Below are 23,777 nucleotides of genomic sequence, written 5' to 3'. Positions count from 1 at the left end.
CAACAACTTCTCAAAGTCAGTACAGTGAGCGGTTGATAACTGCAGCTAATCTTCCAGTTCATAAAATCACTGGAAGATTTTCACGTGTTGTCCCCTAAACCAACCTCTCACTCACTGCAGGTCAGACTTCAGTCAGTAAAACCTGGATTTAGGGGAAATGTGTTTAATGTCTGTTAAAAAACCTCCAGCGGTGTCTCATTTAGGGAACATTACACATCATTACACAGTTGATAGTTTGTCTGTTATATCTTGTTCAATCTACATGAACTTGCTCAACAACTTCTCAAAGTCAGTACAGAGAGCAGCTGATGACTTGATTGAACAAGTTGCCGTGGGTTGTTTTGTCTATTGCAGCAAGGACGGTCTGTCACTTTATCCATTAACTAGTCTAATAGAACCACTAGAAGTTGTTCCACAGCACATGACGCAAATCATAGAACATGCAATTCAGAATAATCATCAACCCCCTTTCATTTTACTGCGAGTAAGCAACAACTAGCACCACGTAGCTCCGACTTTACTTCACTTTCTAACTGATTCATTTCAGGTGTATAATTACTTTGAATCACCTCTCTACTATTAAGTTGAATGCATTTGAACAACACATATCTAAACTATTTCCGAGCTTGTAAAATGTGTCAGTGAACCAGATTTGAGATGTGAAATGAAGGATGATCACTTTGATCTGGATTAAAACAGACGTGAGAGTGGTATCGATCCTCTCATTTAACTCTCGTCAAGAAAGAGAATAAGAGTTCGTCCCAAAATGTCAGACTAGTTCTCCAAGGGATGCTGCATTATTACAGCGTTTAGAATAATTTAACTTGTACCAATAGGAAGCTTTCACAACATCCATGTAACAGTCCAAACACAATCATTCCACTTGATAAACGGTGTTTAGTTTGGTGGAACTTTACAGTGACTTTTGAATGTGAATAACGCAGTATATCAATGCATTTCTTCAGTACTCACTGTACCTACAGTGACCCAACATCACACACATGTAATGTCCTAAGATGCAAACATACAGTACTATAAGTGATACAATATGGAGTAATAGTTTAAATCATTTGTCTGAGCAAAATAAACTGGACAAACTTCCATTGAAGATGTCTATTCCCCGAAACACAACAACGTTACCAGCTGGTACTCTGGTTTTGTAAGAAAAAGGTATTTTTGTGAGGTGCTTTTACATCTTTACAGCGTATGTTACAAGTCCTGGCTAAAACAGGACTAATTGATGATGTCTTCCACTTTTAATGAAGGCAAACGTGGAAACTTTTCATTCAAATGAAGCTGTATCACCACAGGTTCAGGTTCAGGTTCAGGTTCAGGTTCAGGTTCAGGTTCATAAAATCACTGGAAGATTTTCACGTGTTGTCCCCTAAGCCAACCTCTCACTCACTGCCGGTCAGACTTCAGTCAGTAAAACCTGGATTTAGGGGAAATGTGTTTAATATCTGTTGAAAAACCTCCAGCGGTGTCTCATTTAGGGAACATTATACATCATTACACAGTTTACAGTTTGTCTGGTATCTGTGTTATCATCCGACTGACATCTTGTTCAATCTACGTGAACTTGCTCAACAACTTCTCAAGAGTAAATGGAAGTCAAACTCAGTACAGTGAGCAGCTGATAACTGTTGATTCAACAAGTTGCCATGGGTTGTTTTGTCTATTGCAGCAAGGACAGTCTGTCACTTTATCCATAACTAGTCTAATATACCTAGAAGTTGTTCCACAGCACATAACGGGAATCATAGAACATGCAATTTAGAGTAATCATGCAACCTGCAGTCATTATTCAAGTCAGTAGATTGTTTTAGTTTAGGTTTTGCATGGACAATAACCTCCTTTCATTTTACTGCATATAAACAACAACTACCATCCTCTAGCTCCAACTTCACTTATCTAATTGCATAATTTCAAGTATATAACTATTTTGAATCATTTCTCTCTCACTATTTAAGCTGAGTGCATTTTGAACAACCCATAACTAAACTCTTCCAGTGCCTGTAAAGTTTGTCAATGAACCAGATTTAAGATGTGAAATGAAGGATGATCACTTTGATCTGGATTAAAACACTTACTGTGCGGTCCAGTACTCAGACTACCATACTGCCACACTACCACACTACTATTCTACCACACTACCTTACTGTTTAGTCTGCCAGAAATAGATTTAGTATGTTCCAGTTCATAGTATGTCAAATACAGTATGCCAAAATGACCGAGATGTCCTACTATATCCGGTAGCCAGCATGCTATTTCTGGCTAATCTGACCCACAATCCTCTGCGGTATGTGTGGTATATGAGCAAGAAGGTCAAAGTTCAAGACACAACGTGACAACGAGGTAGTATGAAAGAAAGAAACAAGAAGAAGTAGGTGGTTATTAGGAGCCTTAGTTTCATGACGTGTCAGTGGTCAGTAGTCAGTAGTCAATGTTTCAGTCGTACGCTGTCAAACCAAATTATTTTTGTGTAAGAAAAACAAGAAATAAAGAATCATGTTTTAAAGCTAAACTGTTTATTGGTGGAGAGTTATTTTGCTCATCAGTTAACATCTATTTGCATCAACAGGCATGCTGACAGTATTCCCTCCTCGTTCTGGAAGCAGAGAAATCCCCGTTAATACAGACTGTACATGAAAATATAAAGTCTTGTTTTTAAATTTCACATTTTGCAAAATATAGATAGAAGTCACAGCAGTACAGCAAACATAGTGCGAGATGAAGCCATGTCTGAACAGGTTAAAGGGGAAATGATACATCGGTTGAAACCCAGGATTTCTGAGTCCACATGACCCGACTGCCAGAACACAAACCAGAAGAAGAAACACTGTGACGGATGTTGAGATTTACCCAGACGCCTTTAAGTTAAGACGAAACAAATTACAATCTGACTCAACGCCCCTAACACGTTCACTTCATGTTGGCCACAAAGTCCTCGCCCTTCTTGATGGAGCCCTTCAGCTCGCCAATGGCGTCGGCGACCAGCTTCTCCTCGAAGGCGGTCAGCTTGCCGATCCCGAGGTTCTTCTCGATGCCGTTCTTCCCGAGCAGGATCGGCGTGGAGAAGTACTTGCACTCGGTCTCCTCGGATCTCACGTAGCTGCACTCCACCACGCCTTCCTTTCCGTTCATGGCGTCCAGGACGGAGAAGGTGAAGCGGGCGCCGGCGTAGGCCATGGAGAGCGTGGCGGACCCGGCTCCGGCTTTGGCCTTCACCACCTCGGTGCCGGCCTCCTGGATGCGTCCAGTCAGCGCGGCCAGCTGGTCGGCGGGGAACTCTACTTTAGGGGTGCAGTGGGAGATCAGAGGGATGATGGTCTTCCCGGCGTGACCTCCAATCACCGGCACGTTGACCCGAGCCGGGTCCAGACCCTTCAGCTCGGCCACGAAGGCGTTGGCTCTCACGATGTCCAGCGTGGTGACCCCGAACACCTTGTTGGGGTTGTAGACGCCGTGCTTCTTCATGACCTCTGAGGTGATGGGGATGGTGGAGTTCACCGGGTTGGCGATGATGCAGATGATGGCTTCCGGGCAGTTGCGTGCGCATGCGTCAGCCAGGGTGGCCACGATGGTGGCGTTGGTGTTGAAGAGGTCATCCCGGGTCATGCCGGGTTTCCTCGGGACCCCTGCTGGGATCACCACCACGTCACAGCCCTGCAGAGCCGCGTCCAGCTGGTCCGGGCCCATGTGGCCGGTCACCGTGGCTCTGGTCTCGATGTGGCTGAGGTCTGCTGCTACACCGGGAGTGTGGTTGATGTCGTAGAGAGACAGCTGGCTGACCAGAGGACTGTTCTTCAGCAGCAGAGAGAGAGGCTGGCCGATCCCTCCAGACGCTCCCAGAACCGCCACCCGGGCCGGGCAGCGGGAGGACGAGGACAGGCTGCGGGACAGACTCACTGCGGGTCTCACGGTGCGGACAAACATGGTGGTTGTTACTGGTCTTCTTCCTTTAAGGGTTATTAACTGAATGTAGATTAAACAGCTCCTCTTCTCTCTGTGACACCAACGTCCTCTAGCACGAGCAGACAGGAAGACAGGAAGACATGCGTACAAGAGAGAGGGCGTCAGATTGCGTCAGCGCGTACTCTTACGTCTAGTGATGGGAATTTCGGCTCTTTTTAGTGAGCCAGATCATTTGGCTCAGCTCACCAAGAAGAGCCGGCTCTTTCGGCTCCCTAACGGCTCTTTGTTTTACTCCAGTTCTGCCTTTTATAATTCAGCCATATTTCAATTCAATTCAATTCAATTCAGTTTATTTTTATATAGCGTCAAATCACAACAGAAGTTATCTCAAGACGCTTTATATATAGAGCAGGTCTTAGACCGTACACCATAACTTAAATTTAACGCTGTTTTGACCTATGATTAGTATGTGTGCACATATCACTTAAATTATTCAATATAATTATATTAAAGGGAGTGTTTGTAAGACGAGGACAGGCTCCGAGCCAGACTCACCGTCGGTCTCACGGTGCGAACAAACTGTTGTTACTGATCTTCTTACTTTAAGTGTTATAAACTGAGTTAAAGCTCCTCTTCTCTCTGTGACACCAACGTCCTCTAGCACGAGCAGACAGGAAGACAGGCTGTCGTGCGTACCAATGTATGCCAAATGATCTGGCTCACTATAAAGAGACGGAATTCCCATCACTAATGCGTACAAAATAAAGGGCGTCAATCTGCGTCAGCGCGTACTGTTACGTCGCCGTCAAGGCCTATAGAAGGAGGTTAGGTAATGGGCGGACGTCGCGCTTGGAGTGTGGGTTATTGCGCATGCGCCGTGTAAATGAAGCGGGCCAGACTCTACTGCGTATACGTTATACCGCCGTAGATCTGACGCGTTGATGACGTATGATCCAGCCTCCTCTCTACAGGCCGTGTTCTCCATCTTTATCTCAGCTCGGTTAACGGAGGACAACAAAGCGCGTTAACGCTGAGAGGTCTCCAGATCAGCATCTTTAGACATTAGAGCCGTCACACGGAACCATCGGACCAACATCTAACGGTACGGTACTAACGCTGTCTTCTCGTTGTCTCTGTCGAGAGATAAATCCTTTTCTGTTGTTGCTGCTGGAATCAGACGGAGCCGAGACATGGACCCGTCTATTTACTGGAGCGCTGCCGTTAGCCGTTAGCTTAGCCACAACAGGTCTTATTGTTATGATCCTCTGGACTGGTTGACTCGGGTTAGTGTTTGACTCGGGTTAGTGGTTGACTCGGGTTAGTGTTTGACTCGGGTTAGTGGTTGACTCGGGTTAGTGTTTGACTCGGGTTAGTGTTTGACTCGGGTTAGTGGTTGACTCGGGTTAGTGTTTGACTCGGGTTAGTGTTTGACTCGGGTTAGTGTTTGACTCGGGTTAGTGTTTGACTCGGGTTAGTGGTTGACTCGGGTTAGTGGTTGACTCGGGTTAGTGTTTGTAACGTTAACAACAAACAACAAACGGCTCTCTACTAGCTGCTGTCTGTCTAATGTTAGATCAACTAGTTACCCTACAGACTGACACCAGCTAGTGTGAACATTAGACCGTTAGACTGAGGGTTAACTCGGGTTAGCTGTGTGTTTAACTCGGGTTAGGGTTAGGGTTAGTGAGCTGTGTTCATCATGAACCAGCGGGGTTAACACTAACAGTTGTCTGACTGCCTGTAGTCAGTCAACAGAGCAGCTCTTTGTTCCACAGACTGATGACAGTTCAGTCAGAGTTGAAGTGAATTAACGCTTATTAATGTGTTTTAACATCAGGCTAAAAGCACTGCTTGTTGTCAGATTACATCAGGAATAGCTCGATATTGTGCATCACAATGTGTACTTATACTTTCAGGACAGTCTGAAAACAAATACCTCTTCACTAACTGCTGTTTCTCTTCAGGCAGTGTTAAAGCTTGAAGGTCCATCAGCTCTCCTGATGATACAGCAGCATTAAGGCTTCCAGTAAGTATATAAATAGCATGCCTGCCAGCCTCGTTTCAGGTTAAAGATGGTATATAGATTATATTTAGTATAGTTTGTTTATCTCATGACTGTTTAAAGGCTGTGACCTGCAGTTGAGTGTTAAATATGATCATGAAACCAGCAGTAAATTCATTCCAGATGATATCTAACTAGAATTTTTAATCAGTTGTGGACCTAAAAACTAGAGATGCACCGATACTGATATTGGGTATCGGTCAGATATGACTGAATTCGGTGGATCTGGTATCAGATAGCATTATTTTAATAAATTACTATTCAGTACATTTATATCTATGTATTTATTTTTTATATTTTGTTTTACAAAATTAGGAAAGCAATGTTTATATCAAGACTGATGTCTGAATGATAAAAGACTGATCTCAGCTACTACCACACAGTGAGGCGTACAGCTTATTAACTGATCACTGGTATCGGATCGGTACTCGGTATCGGCCGATACCCAAAGCCCAGGTATTGCTATCAGGGCTAAAAAAAGTCGGATTGGTGCATCCCTACTAAAAACAACAATAATAATCTTTTAAAGCTGATTTCTGTTTTTCAAATGAATGGTACTGATAATAGAAATCCTAACATGCTCACTATAACTGTTATTTTTAACTGTTATTTACATCTGTCCCCCTTCCTCAGTACTTCCTAAGGATGGCTAGTTGTGGGGAGGTCGACCACTCCGTTAGCTCACTTCCATCCAGTAAGAAAGGCGGCAACAGCGGTGGCGGAAGCGGGAACAGTGCAGACTCATCCTGCTCCGGCTCCAGCAACTCATCCCCGGCCCTGCCGGTACCGGAGTGTGCCATCTGTCTGCAGAGCTGCGTCCACCCGGTCCAACTGCCGTGCCATCACGTCTTCTGCTTCCTGTGTGTGAAGGGAGCATCCTGGCAGAGCAAACGCTGCGCTCTCTGCAGACAGGAAGTACCGGACGACTTCCTGGAAAGGCCCACGCTTCTCTCTCCGGAGGAGCTCAAAGCGTCGGCTGGAGGTCGGGGCGGGGCAGCGAGTGATCACGCCTGGTATTACGAGGGCCGTAACGGTTGGTGGCAGTATGATGAGCGAACCAGCCGCGAGCTGGAGGACGCTTTCTCCAAGGGCAAGAAAACGGCTGAAATGCTGATTGCTGGTTTTTTGTATGTAGCTGACTTGGAGAACATGGTGCAGTACCGGCGCAATGAGCACGGCCGTAGACGCAAGATGAAGAGGGACGTTTTGGATATCCCCAAGAAGGGAGTGGCGGGACTGCGATTTGACACAGAGGGTGTTACTGGGGTCGTTACTGGGGCAGTTACTGGGGCAGTTACTGGGGCCATTGGGGCGGCCGGTCGAGAAAACTCTGCTGATGGGGCTGATACCACAGTAGCAGGTGTACAGCAGCAGCTTGCAGGTGTACAGCAGCAGGTGACAGGTGTACAGCAGCAGGTTACAGGTATCCCCTCTACTGTTACAGCCCCTCCAGCCACTGCCAGACCTCCCACCTCCCTCGGTGGTCAGCCTGGCAGCAGCAGCAGCACCCCCACTCTGGAGGATGCTCTCTCCCAGCTGCAAATCAGCCCCAGGCCCACACCTCCTCACGAGCGGTCTGAGGCTGGGGAAGGAGAGGAAGAAGACGAGGAAGAGGAGGCCTCGCCCTCCAGGTCGTCTGACCCTCACACCTCTGTGGACGAGTCCGGCTCTGGAGACTGGAGCGACGATGAGGAAGAGGAGGAGGATGAAGAAGAGGAGGGGGGAGATGGAGAGCGCGTGGAGCCCTGGGAGGACAGGCCACGGAGGCAAAGACTGAATCCAGAGGACAGATCCCCGCCTGGCGCAGAGTCCGCCTCTCCTCCTTCTTCATCCAGTAGCAGCGGAAGGTCCAGAATGCCTGACGGCCAGTGTACAGTGACTGAAGTGTGAAGTCATGAATAACGCCATCATCACCAAATGGCCATGTTCCATTTCATTAATTTATTCCTCGCTGTATGCTGTCGTTCACTCTGTCACGGATCGGTTATGGGTGGACTGCTCGGCAAAAGAGAAATTAAACATAACATACTCCATGTTTTTAGGTAAACAACCAAATTTGGTGTCTCTACTTGGCTCACAATGATCTGGCTGTATCTGTCTGATCTGTTTGTCAGCCTCATCCAATATATAGAGAAGTAGGAGTAATATGTGGCGTTCTAGTACTCAGCGTTCTAGTACTGAGACGGGAGGTACAGCTTGGTAATGACTCAGATGGATACAGCATGTTGTTGTGAGCCATGATAACATCTCATAACTGTCTATCATGTGAGCTAAACTTACTTATTGCGGTGTTCAGCTGCCATCAGTCTGCTCACTTTTCGCCATTTGGTTGCAGCCTTATCAAGTGTTCCTTCTAAATTCCACATAAGTGGAAGTTAAAAGGTAAAAATACTTGACATGCCACCCTGCTTCTGCCTGTCCTAAGTAGCCTCGTGTTGAAATTGATTACCCTGAATATACCCAGGGGGTTTCTGGGAGTCTCGGTCAGATCTGTGACGTTCGAGGGAGAAAGCATAAATGGGGATGTTACTCCTGGAAATGGAACTGTGTCATTATCATGAACCGCTGCAATCTAATCATCTACACTTTAACTCTCTCAGCTAACATAGCACGCAGAAATGGGCTTGTTGGAGCTCAAGTCATCTGACTACTCTTAAGAAGAATTTAATCCTTGTTAACTAGTTCCTACCTAAAGATTTCCTTACTTCAGATTTAACGGATTATATAGACTTTCCTTCAGAATTCAGAATTTAACTGTTAACTTTTGGAAATGTGTCGCTTCAGAGCTGAATGTGGTTTGAAGAAAATCCAGATAAAGAAAGAAAACAGAGAAGTACTTCGTTATTAAGCAGCGTGGGTATTTAAATGTGCTACAACACTGTAACTTAAGAGCCCACCGGATCATCTGGCTACCTGCTGATGGTTCGTCTTTGATTCGATTTCAATTAACCTACAGCTTCTAAAATCTGTATAGATTGCAAACCCTGTTTTAAATGAATGTACATTATAGAAGTACATATCAAAATGATTTAAATAATTGGCATTTTAACGTTTAAAGTATCAGTGTTTTCATTTTGAAGCTGCTGAGGCCTCTGCAGCCTCATTAGTATTCTGATTGTCCCCGACTGAAGTATTCTCAATTGGTGTGTTTCTAAAGTTTTGTGATTTGTGCATGTTTGACGAGAGAGTTATTTAAACACTACTGGTTGGCAGGATGACGATGAGAATTGATATTTTTGGGTTGAGTTTGAGTAAATGTTTTTAATTTCTTCTGGTTGTAAATCTGTATGACGTCTGAGGCGGTAAGAGAACAAGAACACGCCGTCGCTATCGGCCATCCTGCAGAGATTTCAACTTATGTTGTTTTTATATTTCTTACATGCTTATTACATCATCAGTCTTAGACTTTCCATTCTGAAGAATAAAGTTTGTGTAACAGTTTTTGCTTGGCAACTTTTTTGTTACATGGTCTGTAATTTAAGAATAAATTGTGTCATTTCATCATCCTAAAAATTACAATACTTCTGTGCTCTCGTCTGATTATTAGTATATTCTTTTACTGTGTGATGGGGTGCATGTCAAGTATTGAGTGTTACATAAGTAGAACTATCAATGGGCCCATTGTGAGTAAGATTTCACCCCTTTTTCTCCACACTACCACTTCAAGAGAGTTATCTAGTGGGGGGGGGGGGTCACATTCTTCCTACTGGACGCAGGGCTGAAATATTCAGTAGATATTCTTCACATAACAAAGCCTCCAAAATAAGACTTGATTAAGCAGATGACACATGAACACAACAGCTTATTGCAGAATTAGTCAAAGCCATTGTGGTTTCCCCAAAAAAGTGATTCTACCATACTATTTAGTATTCCAGAAAAAGATTTAGTATGTCCCAATACATAGTGTTAATGCAATATGCCAAAAATACCAGGATGTCCTGCATCTAGTCGCATTTTGCAGTACGTAAGCCAGCATGCTTTTCTGGCTTTTCTGACACACAATCCTTTGCGCAGCGGAAATATGAACAAGAAGGTCAAAGATCAAGGTGAAGTAGTTTGTATACTGTATGCAACAGTACGTACTTTGTAAGGGCAGCGGCAGTATGTACTAAAAGAAAAAGTATGCCATGAGGAACGTAGCCACGGTTTATTAATCCATAATGCCCACAGTACAGTATGCAACACTGCCTCATTGTTTTATGTCATTGGAGACCATATAAATACATGTTAATGTGCTGTATATCATAACGAAGCCAACTCCTAACTTTCCCTCGCTCACCTTGTAGGTGTTTGGTATTCTGACCACGGCAGCTATCAGCTCTCCAGCTCGATGTCTGGCCAGGAAACATGACCTCTGTAAGGGGAACAGGAGATAAAGGCCTGGTATCCTCCAGGGATCTGTCCTGTTCTTGACATTTCAGCACTGTTGTCCTTCTGCAATGCCTCACTCGGGCTAATTTTAAATGTGAAATGAAAAACGAGCAACAAATCAGTGCATGACTTTACAAAAAGAAAAACATCAGTATGCATATTTTAACTGTTTCATTTGGCCCTGTGCTTCAGCATCTTTCCACATGCATAGACGAGAACCATTGTGCAGAGTACTGAAACTCAGCCAAATACTGCTCTCACCTACAGCTACAGTAAGAATAGAAACAGAGAGAGTGGGGATGATCAAGGTCACGATGACGAGCACAGAGGACTCTGAAGGATCTGCTGAACTAACCCACAGAACTGAGATAAAGAGGAAAGAAAAGCAGCAGCTTACTCTGAATCATGCAGACAGATGCTGATGCCTCATGCTTGTTATACCTCATCAGTCAGTATCTATCTGTCGGCTTCAGTTAGACTCAGCCCGGCCATGATCTAATCATTACCATAATCACATCTACAGGGGAGCTGGAGTTCATTTGCTTGACTAATGGGGACAGGAGGGACTTCGAAGACAGAGAACAGAGTCCTTTAGGTCCTTGTTTTCATCCATTCTTGAAATTATAACCCTATAATACTCATGGAATCATGCAGCATATTCACTGCTGCAGAGGTTACTGAACATGTAAACAAAAGAAGTCTTCATATACAGGATCAGTCTGCAGAGTATTCATGAAATAAAATCATATCTCACATCAGTTGATCAACTAATAAATGTTGTGTTGTAAACAGTCCAGCTTCTGAAATATGACCCCAAAGGAACAGGGGAGTTTTATTCATGTTGTTGATTCGGTTTTCATCCCCGAAAACTTCCTTTAGTCCATCGTTTTGAGTCAAGTTTGCAAAATATGACCCAAAAAAAAGCACAGCGCTGTTTATATATTTGTATTTCAGCTCCTCTTGTGATTAGCAGGTATAATGTCGCTACGGCAACCATTAAAGGATGTGACAATGAGTGATCTCTAACTATTAGTGGATTAGAGGAAATGACGCAGCTGATTTATTGAAATGAAGAAGTTTGTAGTCCTTACTAACAATGAAGAAACCCTTTGCCATGTGTCTCACAGAGTCCACATGTTAGACATTCAGCTTATTACATGAGAAGTACTTAAATGTCTTCAGCACACCAAAGAACTAACTAATTCAATTTCAATCCCACTATTTGGACCTGGACAGATCCTCTTGTCTGATCTGAGAAGCTCATCTGTGTTTGGGTTTACTAGTCAGAGCCTGCAGGTTAGCCGGACCGCCCCACACCGTCCCAAACACATCCCTCTCAGTCCTCAGAGCCTCGGACAGAGGGAGCTCTCTCCCTGACAACGTTACCTTCTTCACAGCCTGGATCACCGGGGCCGGTCCTGTCGTGTAGCCACGGAGCCAGTCTTCAGCCCGCTGCAGGACAATCCCTCCACCCTCCTCCGCCTGGGGGACCTCCAGGACTCCATCTGCCAGTCCAATCTGCTGGCCGAGTTCGGGGTCCACCTTTAGAGCACCTCCGAGCAGCTTCAGTGCATTCTGGCTTCCGACGATGCGGACGAGTCGAGCGGCGCCGCCCCAGCCTGGGACCAGGCCCATGTGTTTATGGACAAACTGGATCACACTGCCAGATGCCATTAACCTACGAGAGGGAGATGACAGATTATTAGCAACCCTTCAGATGAAAGGTGACGGTGTAAAGGAGATCATAATGAGTTTTCTTTTATTCACTCGTCTAAAACACATCACCTGAAGTCGCAGGCGGTGGTGAGTTCAGCACCTCCTCCCAGCGCTCTCCCCTCCACCAGAGCAACAGAGATCAGAGGCAGCCTGCACGGAGGAAACTATTCTGTCAGCATACTGTAGTGCACGTTACATAACAGCTAAACACAAACTCCTTTAAGCCCAAACTGGCTGCTGCTGCTGATTAGAGTCTGCACTGATAGAGAGGAGAACGAGAGCTCAATACCTGAGTAGTCTGGTAAGAGCATTCTGCATGAACATACACATCTTCATCCCGTCCTGCAGGGTGGAAGCAGAGACAACGGTAAAGAGATGCAGGCAGACAGAAGAGATACTTTAAATAATGTCTTTGCTTTACTACCTGTGGGTTAGAGATCGCCCTGACGGCGTTGAGATCCGATCCAGAGCAGAATGTTCCAGCAGCACCGTGAACGATGAGGCCTTTACCGTCTGTCCAGCTCTCCAGCTGGCTCACCCTCTCCTCCAGATCCACCATCATACCGCCTGGGAGGAAGGAAACACTCAACACTAGAAACTGGGCTGCTGTGTAACTGATTTATGTTTGTGAGAGTTTCATCCTGAGAATCCCAGATCTGCACTAATAAATCTGAATATATATATACAGTGTTAAATGTACAGCCATCTTACCGGAGAAGGCGTTCATGCGGGAGGGGTAGTTGACGGTCATCACGGCGATGCCTGACTCCTGTTTGAGGAGGTCGATGGAGCCTCCAGGAAAGGCCTGTAGCTTCTCTCTGATCTCCTCCTGGTTGAAGCCATCGACGCTGGAGTAAACACAACCACTGCTCCGTCTCTGCAGCAGCCTGGGAGGAACAACCTTTATATAGTTTATTAAAATCCAATCAATCACAGTTGATCAATACCCAGCCCTCACAGAGGAGTAATAGATAGACAGGAACTGTTTGAAATGGATGATTCATTGAACTGCTACAACAATATACACATATGGAACAGTAGATTTACAAGCAGGAATGTGTTTACATGATCAGATGTGCTCACAAACAGCAGGAGGATCAATGCTTTTAATACCCTCCCTGACCTCTCTGTGAATCAGCCTGAATGAGGCATACTGTAGTGCAGAACCACACAAACTAAACCAACCATCTGATTCTGACTCACTGTACTTTTATAAACTGGCATTTCACAAATCCTGGCACCTCAGAAACACATTCTGGTTGTTGAATCGTCTCCGTTTGTGATTTGTGAACACATAATGTGGGTTCAACTCGGTAGACTTGATGTTCTTTTATTCATGACTTTATTCATTATCCCCTGCGTGGTGATAAACATGCTGGCTAGACTCCCGTACCTGACCCAGGATCCACAGCTGCTGCTCCTCAGGAGCTGTCGCCTCACTGCACACAGAACCATCCTGCAGCAGCATGGAGATGAGACATGAGGGAGAAGATATTATCTTCATTATGTCAGACATTACTGTATTAAAGAAGGAGGTTGGCACATATAAGAGAGAACAAAGTTTGAGGACAGGGATCATTGCCAAGATACTGACTGAGTGAAAACAGCAGCAGCTACAATGAAATCATCAGAATCAAATTAATCCGTATGAGCTTTGACATAATTGGGACTGTGATAAACTATTTTGACTTGTCATAGTAGGAGATGCACAAATGTTTCTAATAACGTCAGCGATGGCTCCGTTGTGTTCAAGTGTCCCAGTGAGTTGTGACAGTGAGCCAGGCCAGCATGCTCCAACTCCACCCTGAAAGGGAAGCAGCTAAATGGAATTCAGCCATCAATAATTGTCTTATCTACACCTGTGTACTACTGTGGTGGATTTAGATGAGGAGGAAGTTACCTCTGACATCTACAGAGTTACTATTATATATATTAAACTACAACAGGATGTGAGTGTACGTCTGATATATATATATATATATATATATATATATATATATATATATATATATATATATTAATATATTAATTAATATTAATATATATATTAAATTCAACAGCTGCTAGAAATTCACCTTTTAATGGAAAACATCATCATTCAGGTCTCAACACTTTTCTGGTTCAAACTATGGAAAGTTCCACAAACACAACCCTTCATTAGTAGCTTTGAATCAGAGTTTAATGATTTGAATCTCTTGTTCTGCAGTGAACTACTGAATGTTATTAGGAGAATAAATAACATACTAGTGTCTGTTTCTAACTTTGATATGAAACGTTCTGCATTGAACGAGCAGCAGAGAAGATGAAGACATCTCTAACATGGTTAAAATAATAATTAGAAACAATGTAGGAACACAAATGAAGCACCAACCTTGCAGTCATGTGGTGTGTTACTCTGAAATCCGTCCCCCTAGAAACTAGAGCTCCTCGGAAGTAGATGATGGAAACACAGAGATGTAGTTCCTCATCTTCACCACAGGAGGGCGGAGTGATACCACCACACAGAGACTATCATTTCACATTCATTTATATTCTATCAGTTCATGCATAAAGGCAAATATATCTAGTAATTATATGATGGTGATATTAGGCCACATATATTAATACAGAACACTCATAACAAGCTGTAATTCAATGTTCAACATGAACTGTAATATTATCCATCACTGGTCAATGCACTGCAGAGAGAGATCTGCTTTTTGTCTGTCACAGGTCTGTAAACACAGAATAGTGAAGAAGTGGCTCTGCAGACATCATGACCTTATTCAGTAATACTGACAAAGAGCTTTAAATATACAACCAATATACCGGTTAGAATAACACCCACCAGTTATTATACAGCGCTGACGAAGGCAGCTGGCAGTTATATTATATTATATAAAACATATATTATATGAACTGCTCTTTAGTTCATGAACGTATACTTTGCATACTTTAACTTAAAGCCAATTATTTATGTCTTACATAAAGAGCTCCTTTTGCTATTTGACTTGCTGATTTGTGATGAGATTAAACAATATTAATAAAATATGTTGTGTATCTCTACGGTGAACGGATGACTTCATCCTTTTACAAACTCTCACAGACTTTAATAGGCGACTCTGTCAAACAGTGAGCACAACTACAAGCCCAGTATTCTTTCCTGTAGGTCTATACAGCAAGAATACTTAATTATTCTTTACTTAAGTATATCTCAATCAAAAGATTAAGTAAGAAGGCTTATAAGCCAAATATACGTAGACTTTTCTGTATACTTCAGTATGAACCAAGTATGCTAAAACCAAGTACATAAAACGTAAACTGAAAGTATTCTCTCTTATTTTAAGTTCAAAAGAAGTACAATAATTAAAAACACATCTATTTAATCTGGCTTTTATGTAGTGTTTTATCATTTATTATTTATGGTTTTATTGTTTATACTTATTGTATTTATCATCATCATTATAGTGTTTATTTTACTATATTTAGTTTAATCAACATTTTATTGCTGATCATTATTATCTCTTTTATTCTCTTTTATTTTATTAAAATTTCATTATTTTAATACAATCTGATTATTTTGTGCAGTTTTATAATTTGTATTCATATATTTTTATTGTTATTTTTATTTCCTTGTATTTTATCTATCTTTTAATTATCTTAAATACACATCTTTTATTGCTTTCTTATATAATGAACCTTTATATTGGTTGTTTTGGTGTAAATTAAATCCATTTTTAACATTCTACATTTTCGTCAATCGTCTGTCCAGCACTTTGAATTGCATTTGACTTGTTTGAAAGGTGCTATATAAATATGCATAATATGGATTTGGAATCATGACTGATTTGAGGTTAGGATTGGGGTTAAGTAACTTTTACTTTAACTATTGATTTAAAGGTAATAGTTTTGTTCTAGCTTTGCACTTTTGCCCTTAAAAAGCCTCCTTAGAGGATGTAACCCACCTTTGAGGACTGGTCTTGTCCAACTCCTCCTAGAAACATGTAATGTCATACTGAGAGGGATTACCACCTTTCTGAAGGGCGGTAAACGTGTGAATGTCTCTGTGGATCAGTCAGCCTAACTGTGCAAACCCAGACAGACATAAACTACCTCCGACTTGTAGGCGTGTTATTAAAACAATTTGTCTGACTGGAACCGAAGCATCTGTGTAAACACTGAGGTCTGTAAGGATTTGTACGACGTTATCTGGAAGGTGAGATATGAGTGTAATGCTCAGTGAGTGAGAGTAGAAGACATGAGGATGTTCAGACAGTAAACATATAAGAACAAGAGGATGATATAAAGAGCAAGAGATGTGAAGGAAAAGGAAGGAAAATGTGCCCGAGCAGAGGAGGGAGGCTGAGACGCTTCCTGTCCCGTGGTCTGATCTGTGGTTACTGGGAGCATAAATCCTTCACTTCTATCCACACACATCCTCCACCGCCGTTCACAGCCCAGAATCTGTGAAAACAAACACTGAGGATTCAACACAGAGACATGCTCAATCACTAAACCTGGAGGCCAGGGACTCCTACGTCAGACTGCTTGTCCTGGACTTCACTTCTGCTTTTAACAGAATCATTCCACAAACCCTGGTGAATAAACTGGCATCACGTGGACTGAGCACGTCGTTATGTAACTGGGTACTGGACTGTCTAACAAACATCATGTCCTTCTGCAGGTGTGTGGTGGAGAGTGTCCTCACCTCCTGCATCACGGTGTGGAACGGCAGCTGTTCTGCTGCAGACAGGAAGATCATGGACAGCAGCCTATACCCACTATAGGACACATCTACACCAGCAGGTGCAGGAATAAGGCTTCCTGCATCATGAAAGACTCCACCACCCTGCTAATGGACTGTTTGCCCCTCTCCTCTCAGGCAGGAGGTCAAGCAGCATCCGGACCAGAACCACCACGTTAAAGAACACACTGTTTGCCCCTCTCCCCTCAGGCAGGAGGTCGAGCAGCATCCGGACCAGAACCACCAGGTTAAAGAACAGAAGCAGTGAGACTGTTGAGCTCTTCATCATTCTGCTAATACTGCACTGTTGTTATTGTGCTGCCACTTAAGGCACAACGCTGCTTTCTGTGCATCGGTAGGTGCAATTGAGGCCAAACTTTTACTATTTTTGACTATTTATTACGTGTTTTATTTGTTAAAGTACATTTTTATTGCTTTTTAAATTATTATTGTATATTATTGCTCTCTTATTCCGGGACCTGAGTACTAGGTTTCGTTCCCTTTCAACATATCAACCTATCAACATGTTCTGGAATGACAATAAAAACTTCCTTGATCCACGAAAAGTAATTTAAAGGTGACATATTATACAAAATGCAGAGACCTGGGTGTGTCTAGAGACCCCCAAAGTATGAGACAAGACCATCTTCTTTCTCTTTCTCCTTCTTTATCTATCAGAAAACATGTGTAACAACGAGCTCCCTAGACTGAAGCCCATCGTGGCCCGTTGACGTGTATGTGAACGCTGTATGTGGACGTGTATGTGAACGCTGTATGTGGACATGTATGTGAACGTTGTATGTTTGACAGTTACAGGTAGCTAGCTGACTGTCCAAACGGTATCCAGCTGTCGTACGGTAGCTAGAAGGGACCCCTGTTAGTGGCTTTATCTTTTAATTTAAGGGAGTTTATAGTTATGAGTATATGTTTTTCTCTAAATGGATGAATCTGTGGAACCAAATTCATTCATGACTGTACCGCAAACATAGAAAGGTCATCAACAAGGAGACAGTGTGCTACATCCAAGACTGCCACACACTCAGAAGTCCATACCTCTCCGGTCTATTTAAAAGTGGGGAAGGAATTCATAAAGGTCGGTGGGACTCATCCCAGGCCGGCATTCCAGACACGCTGACTCTCCTTCATGCTGTGAACAGTACCGTCAGCTCGGTCAGCTCGCCTGCAACCTGTCTCTAAAGATCACCCTGTGAAGTGCAGCACCTGGAGGACGACGTGGCTCGGTCTCTGTAAGGGATTCTCTCTGTGTGTAAGGTGTGTGTAAGGTGTGTGTGGTGGACTGGCTACCTGTTCAGAGTGTTTATACTCTTTTATAAAGGTTCATTCCTAAACCATTATCTCACCATGCCCGTCCACTTCCATCCCTCCTCTGCTCAGCTCTTTCCCTCCTTGTGATTAAAGTCTGTTTTATCATCCGTCCGGATATCAGAGATGCAGCCGCAGACTCCAGCTGATAATGGAGGCCGGTCTGAAATTACAAACTGGCTAATGGAGGAAAGAGAGAGAGATACACACTTCACACATTAGTCTATATGCATGCACAAACGTCGTTGCTTGTATGTCTGTGTGTGTTTCCGTGTGTGTTTCAGCGTGTGTTTCAGTGTGTGTTTCAGTGCGTGTGGCCTCTAAAGTGATGCATCAGTGTGCCGATCGATATGCAGCTGCTGTCCAGGGATCCACAGGAAGTCAGGGAATGCGCTGCAGTCAGCACGGCTCTATACCAACTCACCAAGATAAGGAAACACACACACACATACACACACACATACACACACATACACACACACACACACACACGGATCAGATTAGTGCCAGTAAGGGTCTATTTCAGGGCAGGAAGAATGGCAGGTTGGCAGGTGCCACAGACTGTCAGGGGCCGGGAGGTTTCCTGTGAGGAGTGGAGGGAGGTCAGTGGAGCTGGAGGGCATCACAGAGTCAGAACTACAGACACGCTGGAGGGCATCACAGAGTCAGAACTACAGACACGCTGGAGGGCATCACAGAGTCAGAACTACAGACACGCTGGAGGGCCACTGAACACTTTCCCACAGCAACTGGTGACGTGTCTGCAGCAACTCACAATGCACAAACACTGAAAGACCAAATGCAACCATTAACTGTAATATGTCTTGTTGACATGAGAGGGAAACATCCTGTAAAGATATCAATAATGACCAAACATGACTTGGCCAAGAGCTTCCTGGCAGGCCAGTCAAGCTTTACCACGTTTACCGCTTGTAGTGAAAACAAGGCTGTGGACTCACAGAAAGCTGCTCACCTAAATGTAGCCTCAACACTCTTTATGCACCGATACCGATACCGGATCAGACTGAAATAACTGGATCAGGTATCGGTGACAATGGAGCCGATCTATTCAATTCAATTCTATGTTTATATACTATATACATTATATTCTGGAATTTGAATTCCTGTTTAAGTTTTGACTAATTTGTTGATGAATTAACAAGTTTTCTACTTGAACTGTAATTCCTGTTCATTTTGAAAACTTTCCACCAAGTTGCTGATGAATTATTAAGGCTGTCAAAGTTAACGCCATAATAACACGTTAACGCAAAATCGTTTTAACGCTACTAAGTTTCATATGAAACTATATATATACATATACACATTTGCATAAAGCAGCATATTTGTCCACTCCCATGTTGATAAGAGTATTAAATACTTGACAAATCTCCTTTAAGGTACATTTTGACCAGATAAAAACTTTGGAATAAATGCAATTAATCATAGACAATCATGTGATTAATCGCAATTCAGTATTTAAGTCGATTGACAGCCCTATAAATTACAATTCAGTAGATGTATATCTGTGTATTTATTTGTCACATTGTGTTTTATAAAGTTAGGAAAGTAATATTTAAGTCCAGCCTGATTTTACCTTACACATACAGTAACAGAATGATCCCAGTCACTTCCACACAGTGAGGCATACAGCTGATTAATTAAACTCTGGTATATCGGATCGGTACTCGGTATCGACCGATACTCAAAGCCCAGGTTTCGTATCGGTATCGGGACTGAAAAAGTGGGATCTGTACATCCATACTTGACACTAGAACAAGCAGAAGGGCACAGCTGCTAATTAGAAGTCGCATGCAGAGCGTAGTGAGTGAACTTGTATCTCAGGTCTTTTAGACTGTGAGAGGATGAGGACGACAGAAAGGACCTGTTGGTCTAAACAGGTCAGATCAGATCAGATCAAACAGTGGACATGTCCAGTCTGTGTTCTGTGTCTGTGTGGAAATGGACTTTTATTGGAGCATCACTGGGAACAAGCTGCGTTTACAGCAGTCTGATTAGAGCCATGTCTCTGGCTGAACCTGTTTGCATGATAAAATACAGACTGGTCCATAAATTCTTTCCAGTGTTCTTGTGTTTTTAAGCAGCACTGCAATCCAAACAGTTCGTACTGGTTATATAACGGATCCGGCATCTGGAAACCTCCAGCCTTGAGCACAGGCCAGTACTGGGAATCCACGCCGCTGCTCCTGCTGCTGCCCAGCCTGGACGCAGGAAAACAGAGCGAGACAGCCAACAGAGCGCTAGGCGAGGCATCAGGACAGGATGACAATATATTTATATTTATATCAGCGCCAGGGTAGGATTTCTGGCACCATAACATTGTTGCACCTGTTATTTCCGTCAGCCTCAGGGTGCCGGGTTTCAGGGTGAGGGGTTAGGTGTCCGTCCCCTCTCAGGGCCAAGGATGTGTATGGTTGTGTGTGTGGGCGTGTGTCCGTTCGTATGTTTATGTAAGTGGATGGGCATACATGCATTAATTTATGAGACGGTGCAGTAAACCTCTGAAGTAATACAGGTATGTTCCTGTTGTAGAAAACAAACATGAAGAAGTCAAATGGTGCTCATCACACCACCTGACCTGCACAAAGTCACACACATTTAGAAAAAGGAATGCAGAAACATTTCTGGATGAATACTGAACATAAACATAATAAAGTATCAGAGTGACGGACGGCCCCTCTGCAGCCGTCAGTCAGAGATCAGAGAGCTCGGTGTCACCAGAGACGTCAGCACACAAGATGGAAGGAGCCAGACAGTCGGGTGGTTCTGGTGCTTCATCTTCGTGAGTTGAACGGTCTCCTCGGACTCCTCTCGATGCAGAAATACCTCTGTGCCATGTTTGATTGATGTTCGGTACTTATTAAATTATTGCTGCTAGTGTAGGCTAAAGAATGACGAGGGCGAGGTCGGCAATTACTGAAGATTACTGGAGAAAATGAATATATATATATATATATATACGGGTTAAATAAGACTCAAAAGGTGTGTCTAAAGGGTTACTCATCTTTTGAAATACTACTTTATAATAATGCTGCCTTTATGATGTGTTATGTTGTACTGGTGCTTTCACCATTATGCTTCACAAATGGGTATATTTAATCACAATATGGCCTTCTGCAAATGTGTATCAAAAAACTATTTTAGATATTAAATTAAATATTGTTGTGCTGCAGAGATGTCCTGTCCTACACATCATATTCCACAGACTTAAGAAAACATCTTTGTTTGGTACAGATCTGCGCATAAATCACACCATAATCATATTAATATATTAAATTAAAGATTATCATTCCCTCTTATATTGCAAATCATATAGCAATTGCAATATCTGTCAAAATATATGCAATTAGATATTTCTCTGAATCGTTCAACGCTAGTTTAAGCTGCCGATAAATCATTTTTAGAAGCGTAATCATTCAGCTGCTCAGCATGACGACACCACACACAGTATAATGCAAGTATGATACTGATGTTGATACTTAGAGACGTGGAAAGAGAGGAGAAATCATTAAGTCCTTATGTTTATTACACAAAAAGAACAGCAAAGGCATCACCTTCATCATGATATGATTCACCACTTTGACCCCAACACACTGTACTACTCAGCTGAGTAACGTGTCCTGATATGTGACCATTCAGAATTAGTAAAAGTAGAAAAAAGGCTTTTTAATCTTTTTTTTTTTTTTTCCAAGCATCGTTATTTATGTTATGCACAGAAGCCGGCGCTCATGAATGATGTGTAACAGAAAACATCAGCTACGGGTTGACAGACAAACAATGGATTTGAATTGTAAATGAGGAGAATAGCGTATAAAGAAACCAGCCTTTGGTACAAAGTTCTATAAAAGGAAGTCACATTCACGTTGGTGCGTTACTGTAATCATGTAAAACGTAAAGCCATGAATGTAAAGCAAAATGTTTTAGTCACAGGCGAGGTACAGTCCGGTACTGTAGGTCATACTGAAGAAGGCAGAAACCAACACAGAGAGTGATGCTCCACTGCCTTCATCTCTGATTTCACCACCGTGCTGCATATTGGGTACGTAACATCAGATTTTGTGCAAAAAGCACACAAAATACAGTATTAAATACATCATCTGGATTTCATTTGGCTGGAAGTTTGTGGATCATGTGAATATGACCAAGCATCACTTTGAAGGTGTAAATACAGAACAGGAGGGTCTGTTGTTGGTGGATCTGCAAGGCTACACTAGTCAAGACCTGAGCGAAGGACATCCATTCAGATGGTTGGCATGAATGAATGAGCGACGTGTTGAATGTGATGTTGTCACTGTTCTCTGAGGCCTGGCGGGTTCATCGGAGCATACTGCTGAATAAAAGAAGCGGATTCAGATCCTTTTCTTGGTCAGTTTAGGCTCCGCTGGAAGCCACGTACATTCTAAAAGGTGAGTTAATGAACTCACAGCTAAAGCACTTCTGTAGTCTGGAGGAGAGGAGGAGCAGTCTGGTATGTACAGAAGTAATGAAGAGGAACCTTCAGTGTTCAGAGGTCATCACTGAAGGCTTCTCGTTGGTGATGTGGAGGTCAAATGATGACTGTCTCCATGTGAAAGGCGTGCGAGTAGGTAAAAGAGGAGCTGTGTTTGTGGAGGGGGAAGGATGGAGGGGTGGTGGAGGGAGAGGAGGAGGTGGAGGAGGAGGACGTAGGGGAGCGGCTGGCCCATCGGGACGGGAGGCGGCGGTTGGCAGGACGGGCGGGCCTGGAGAAGTTCTTCTGAACGGAGGAGGAGACGGACGTCTCTTCGTCCTCCTGCGGAGAAACAAATGAATTACCATTTAGGATTATCACACCGTTCTATCAGCAATGAAATCCACACGCTCAGATACTTTACATGAGGTCACGTGTTCCATCTGAAGTCGTCTTGAGCCTAGAGGAAACAACAGGCATATTTCAAACAGGAACACGCTCATGTGGAAAGGTCACACAAGTAGATCCCGTTCTCTGGAGACGGGCTGCCAGATCTTCAGGATCTTCAGTATTTTGGACGGTGCTCCTCGGTTGAGGTTAAACTAAAGCGTTGCCTCTAATTACATTCTTTTCATGAGGTCAAATAAAATTGGTTTGATAATCGCTCCCACGATTTCGTTAACATTTGCGTGACTTAAAAGCAGCGTAATCGCTTCAGCTTTCTCATTCCCACGCTCTGCCAAAGGGCATTTAGTCAGCTGGCTTCTTGCAGATATTCTGTAATTACCACACAAACGGCCAGAAACTCACTTCCAGTACGAGGCCCCGTGGAAGGAGTGGAAGATGAAAGACAAGTAAGTTGTCGAGGGTGATAAAGACCTCCTGCATGCCAAGTACTTTATATGCCACACAGCCAGTTCCTTTTGTTCGGAGCCTTTAAGCAATGAAATGGCCCAGATGCCCAGATTATAATGGAGGCTCTGGCCTGCTTCTGTCTCTTAGCACACACCAGAAATAAACAACATTCCCACCGGAGCTGTCCTCAGTCAAGGGCAATCGCTTAGCGCTTCAGAAAGGAATGAAACAGAACGAGTTCACCCGGGTCCACTGGTGGAGCTGGCCTTGAAAATATAGTTTGACTTAACTGTATTTTAGTCAAAACAAAACGATATACATCTTTTATTCTGAGAGAATGTCTCTGAATGTTAACATCTGTACAG

General features: G+C 43.3%; 4 protein-coding genes across 11 annotated transcripts in view; 1 reads left to right on the top strand and 3 right to left on the bottom strand.

The window, feature by feature from the left end:
* Positions 1–2,506: 2,506 nt before the first annotated feature.
* Positions 2,507–4,074, bottom strand: mdh2 (malate dehydrogenase 2, NAD (mitochondrial)). Its single transcript, XM_037785035.1, has one exon. The coding sequence runs from the start codon at positions 3,934–3,936 to the stop codon at positions 2,923–2,925; it is 1,014 nt and encodes a 337-aa protein (XP_037640963.1). The 5' UTR covers positions 3,937–4,074; the 3' UTR covers positions 2,507–2,922.
* echdc1 (enoyl CoA hydratase domain containing 1) lies at positions 3,948–14,552 on the bottom strand. Of its 3 annotated transcripts, XM_037785040.1 has the most exons (8): positions 14,436–14,531; positions 13,458–13,520; positions 12,776–12,951; positions 12,489–12,631; positions 12,354–12,406; positions 12,134–12,214; positions 11,735–12,026; positions 3,948–4,572 (listed from the first exon to the last, which is right to left on the bottom strand). In XM_037785040.1, exons 1-8 carry the CDS (start codon positions 14,444–14,446, stop codon positions 4,537–4,539), a joined length of 855 nt encoding a protein of 284 aa, XP_037640968.1. In that variant the 5' UTR covers positions 14,447–14,531; the 3' UTR covers positions 3,948–4,536. The 3 variants fall into 3 exon arrangements, with proteins under 3 accessions (XP_037640968.1, XP_037640966.1, XP_037640967.1); XM_037785038.1 differs by lacking the exon at positions 3,948–4,572 and having other exon boundaries at positions 10,110–12,026; positions 14,436–14,530; XM_037785039.1 differs by lacking the exons at positions 3,948–4,572; positions 13,458–13,520 and having other exon boundaries at positions 10,110–12,026; positions 14,436–14,552.
* Positions 4,868–23,777, top strand: part of LOC119497145 (E3 ubiquitin-protein ligase rnf146-like) — a 24,196-nt gene continuing 5,286 nt past the window's right edge. Inside the window, exons 1-4 of one of the 3 annotated variants that reach the window (XM_037785034.1) lie at positions 4,868–5,017; positions 5,880–5,941; positions 6,611–7,824; positions 19,926–19,935. In XM_037785034.1, the coding sequence (XP_037640962.1) occupies positions 6,623–7,824; positions 19,926–19,932 (1,209 nt within the window). In that variant the 5' untranslated portion in view covers positions 4,868–5,017; positions 5,880–5,941; positions 6,611–6,622 and the 3' untranslated portion in view covers positions 19,933–19,935. Of the gene's footprint in view, positions 5,018–5,879; positions 5,942–6,610; positions 9,497–19,925; positions 19,936–23,777 lie in introns of those variants that run through there. The other 2 variants (XM_037785032.1, XM_037785033.1) reach the window with 2 other exon arrangements.
* LOC119497144 (protein SOGA3-like) overlaps positions 21,632–23,777 on the bottom strand; it is a 25,905-nt gene continuing 23,759 nt past the window's right edge. For 2 of the 4 annotated variants that reach the window (XM_037785030.1, XM_037785027.1), the window contains exon 7: positions 21,632–22,899. In XM_037785030.1, coding sequence (XP_037640958.1) covers positions 22,675–22,899 — 225 coding nt within the window. In that variant the 3' untranslated portion in view covers positions 21,632–22,674. Of the gene's footprint in view, positions 23,018–23,777 lie in introns of all 4 variants that reach the window. The other 2 variants (XM_037785029.1, XM_037785028.1) reach the window with 2 other exon arrangements.

The sequence above is a fragment of the Sebastes umbrosus genome, chromosome 11 (assembly GCF_015220745.1).
Source record: "Sebastes umbrosus isolate fSebUmb1 chromosome 11, fSebUmb1.pri, whole genome shotgun sequence".
Lineage (NCBI taxonomy): Eukaryota > Metazoa > Chordata > Actinopteri > Perciformes > Sebastidae > Sebastes > Sebastes umbrosus.
Note: the sequence above shows the minus strand (reverse complement) of the source record. Positions and strands in the feature narration are given on the sequence as shown.

Coding starts and splice junctions, on each gene's coding strand:
- echdc1 (XM_037785038.1), bottom strand. Junction 12,952..13,457: donor AGCTGTGGATCCTGGGTCAG/GTACGGGAGTCT, acceptor TGTTCCTCCCAG/GCTGCTGCAGAGACGGAGCA. Junction 12,632..12,775: donor CCGCATGAACGCCTTCTCCG/GTAAGATGGCTG, acceptor CCTTCCTCCCAG/GCGGTATGATGGTGGATCTG.
- mdh2 (XM_037785035.1), bottom strand. CDS start 3,936: ATGTTTGTCCGCACCGTGAGACCCGCAGTGAGTCTGTCCCGCAGCCTG.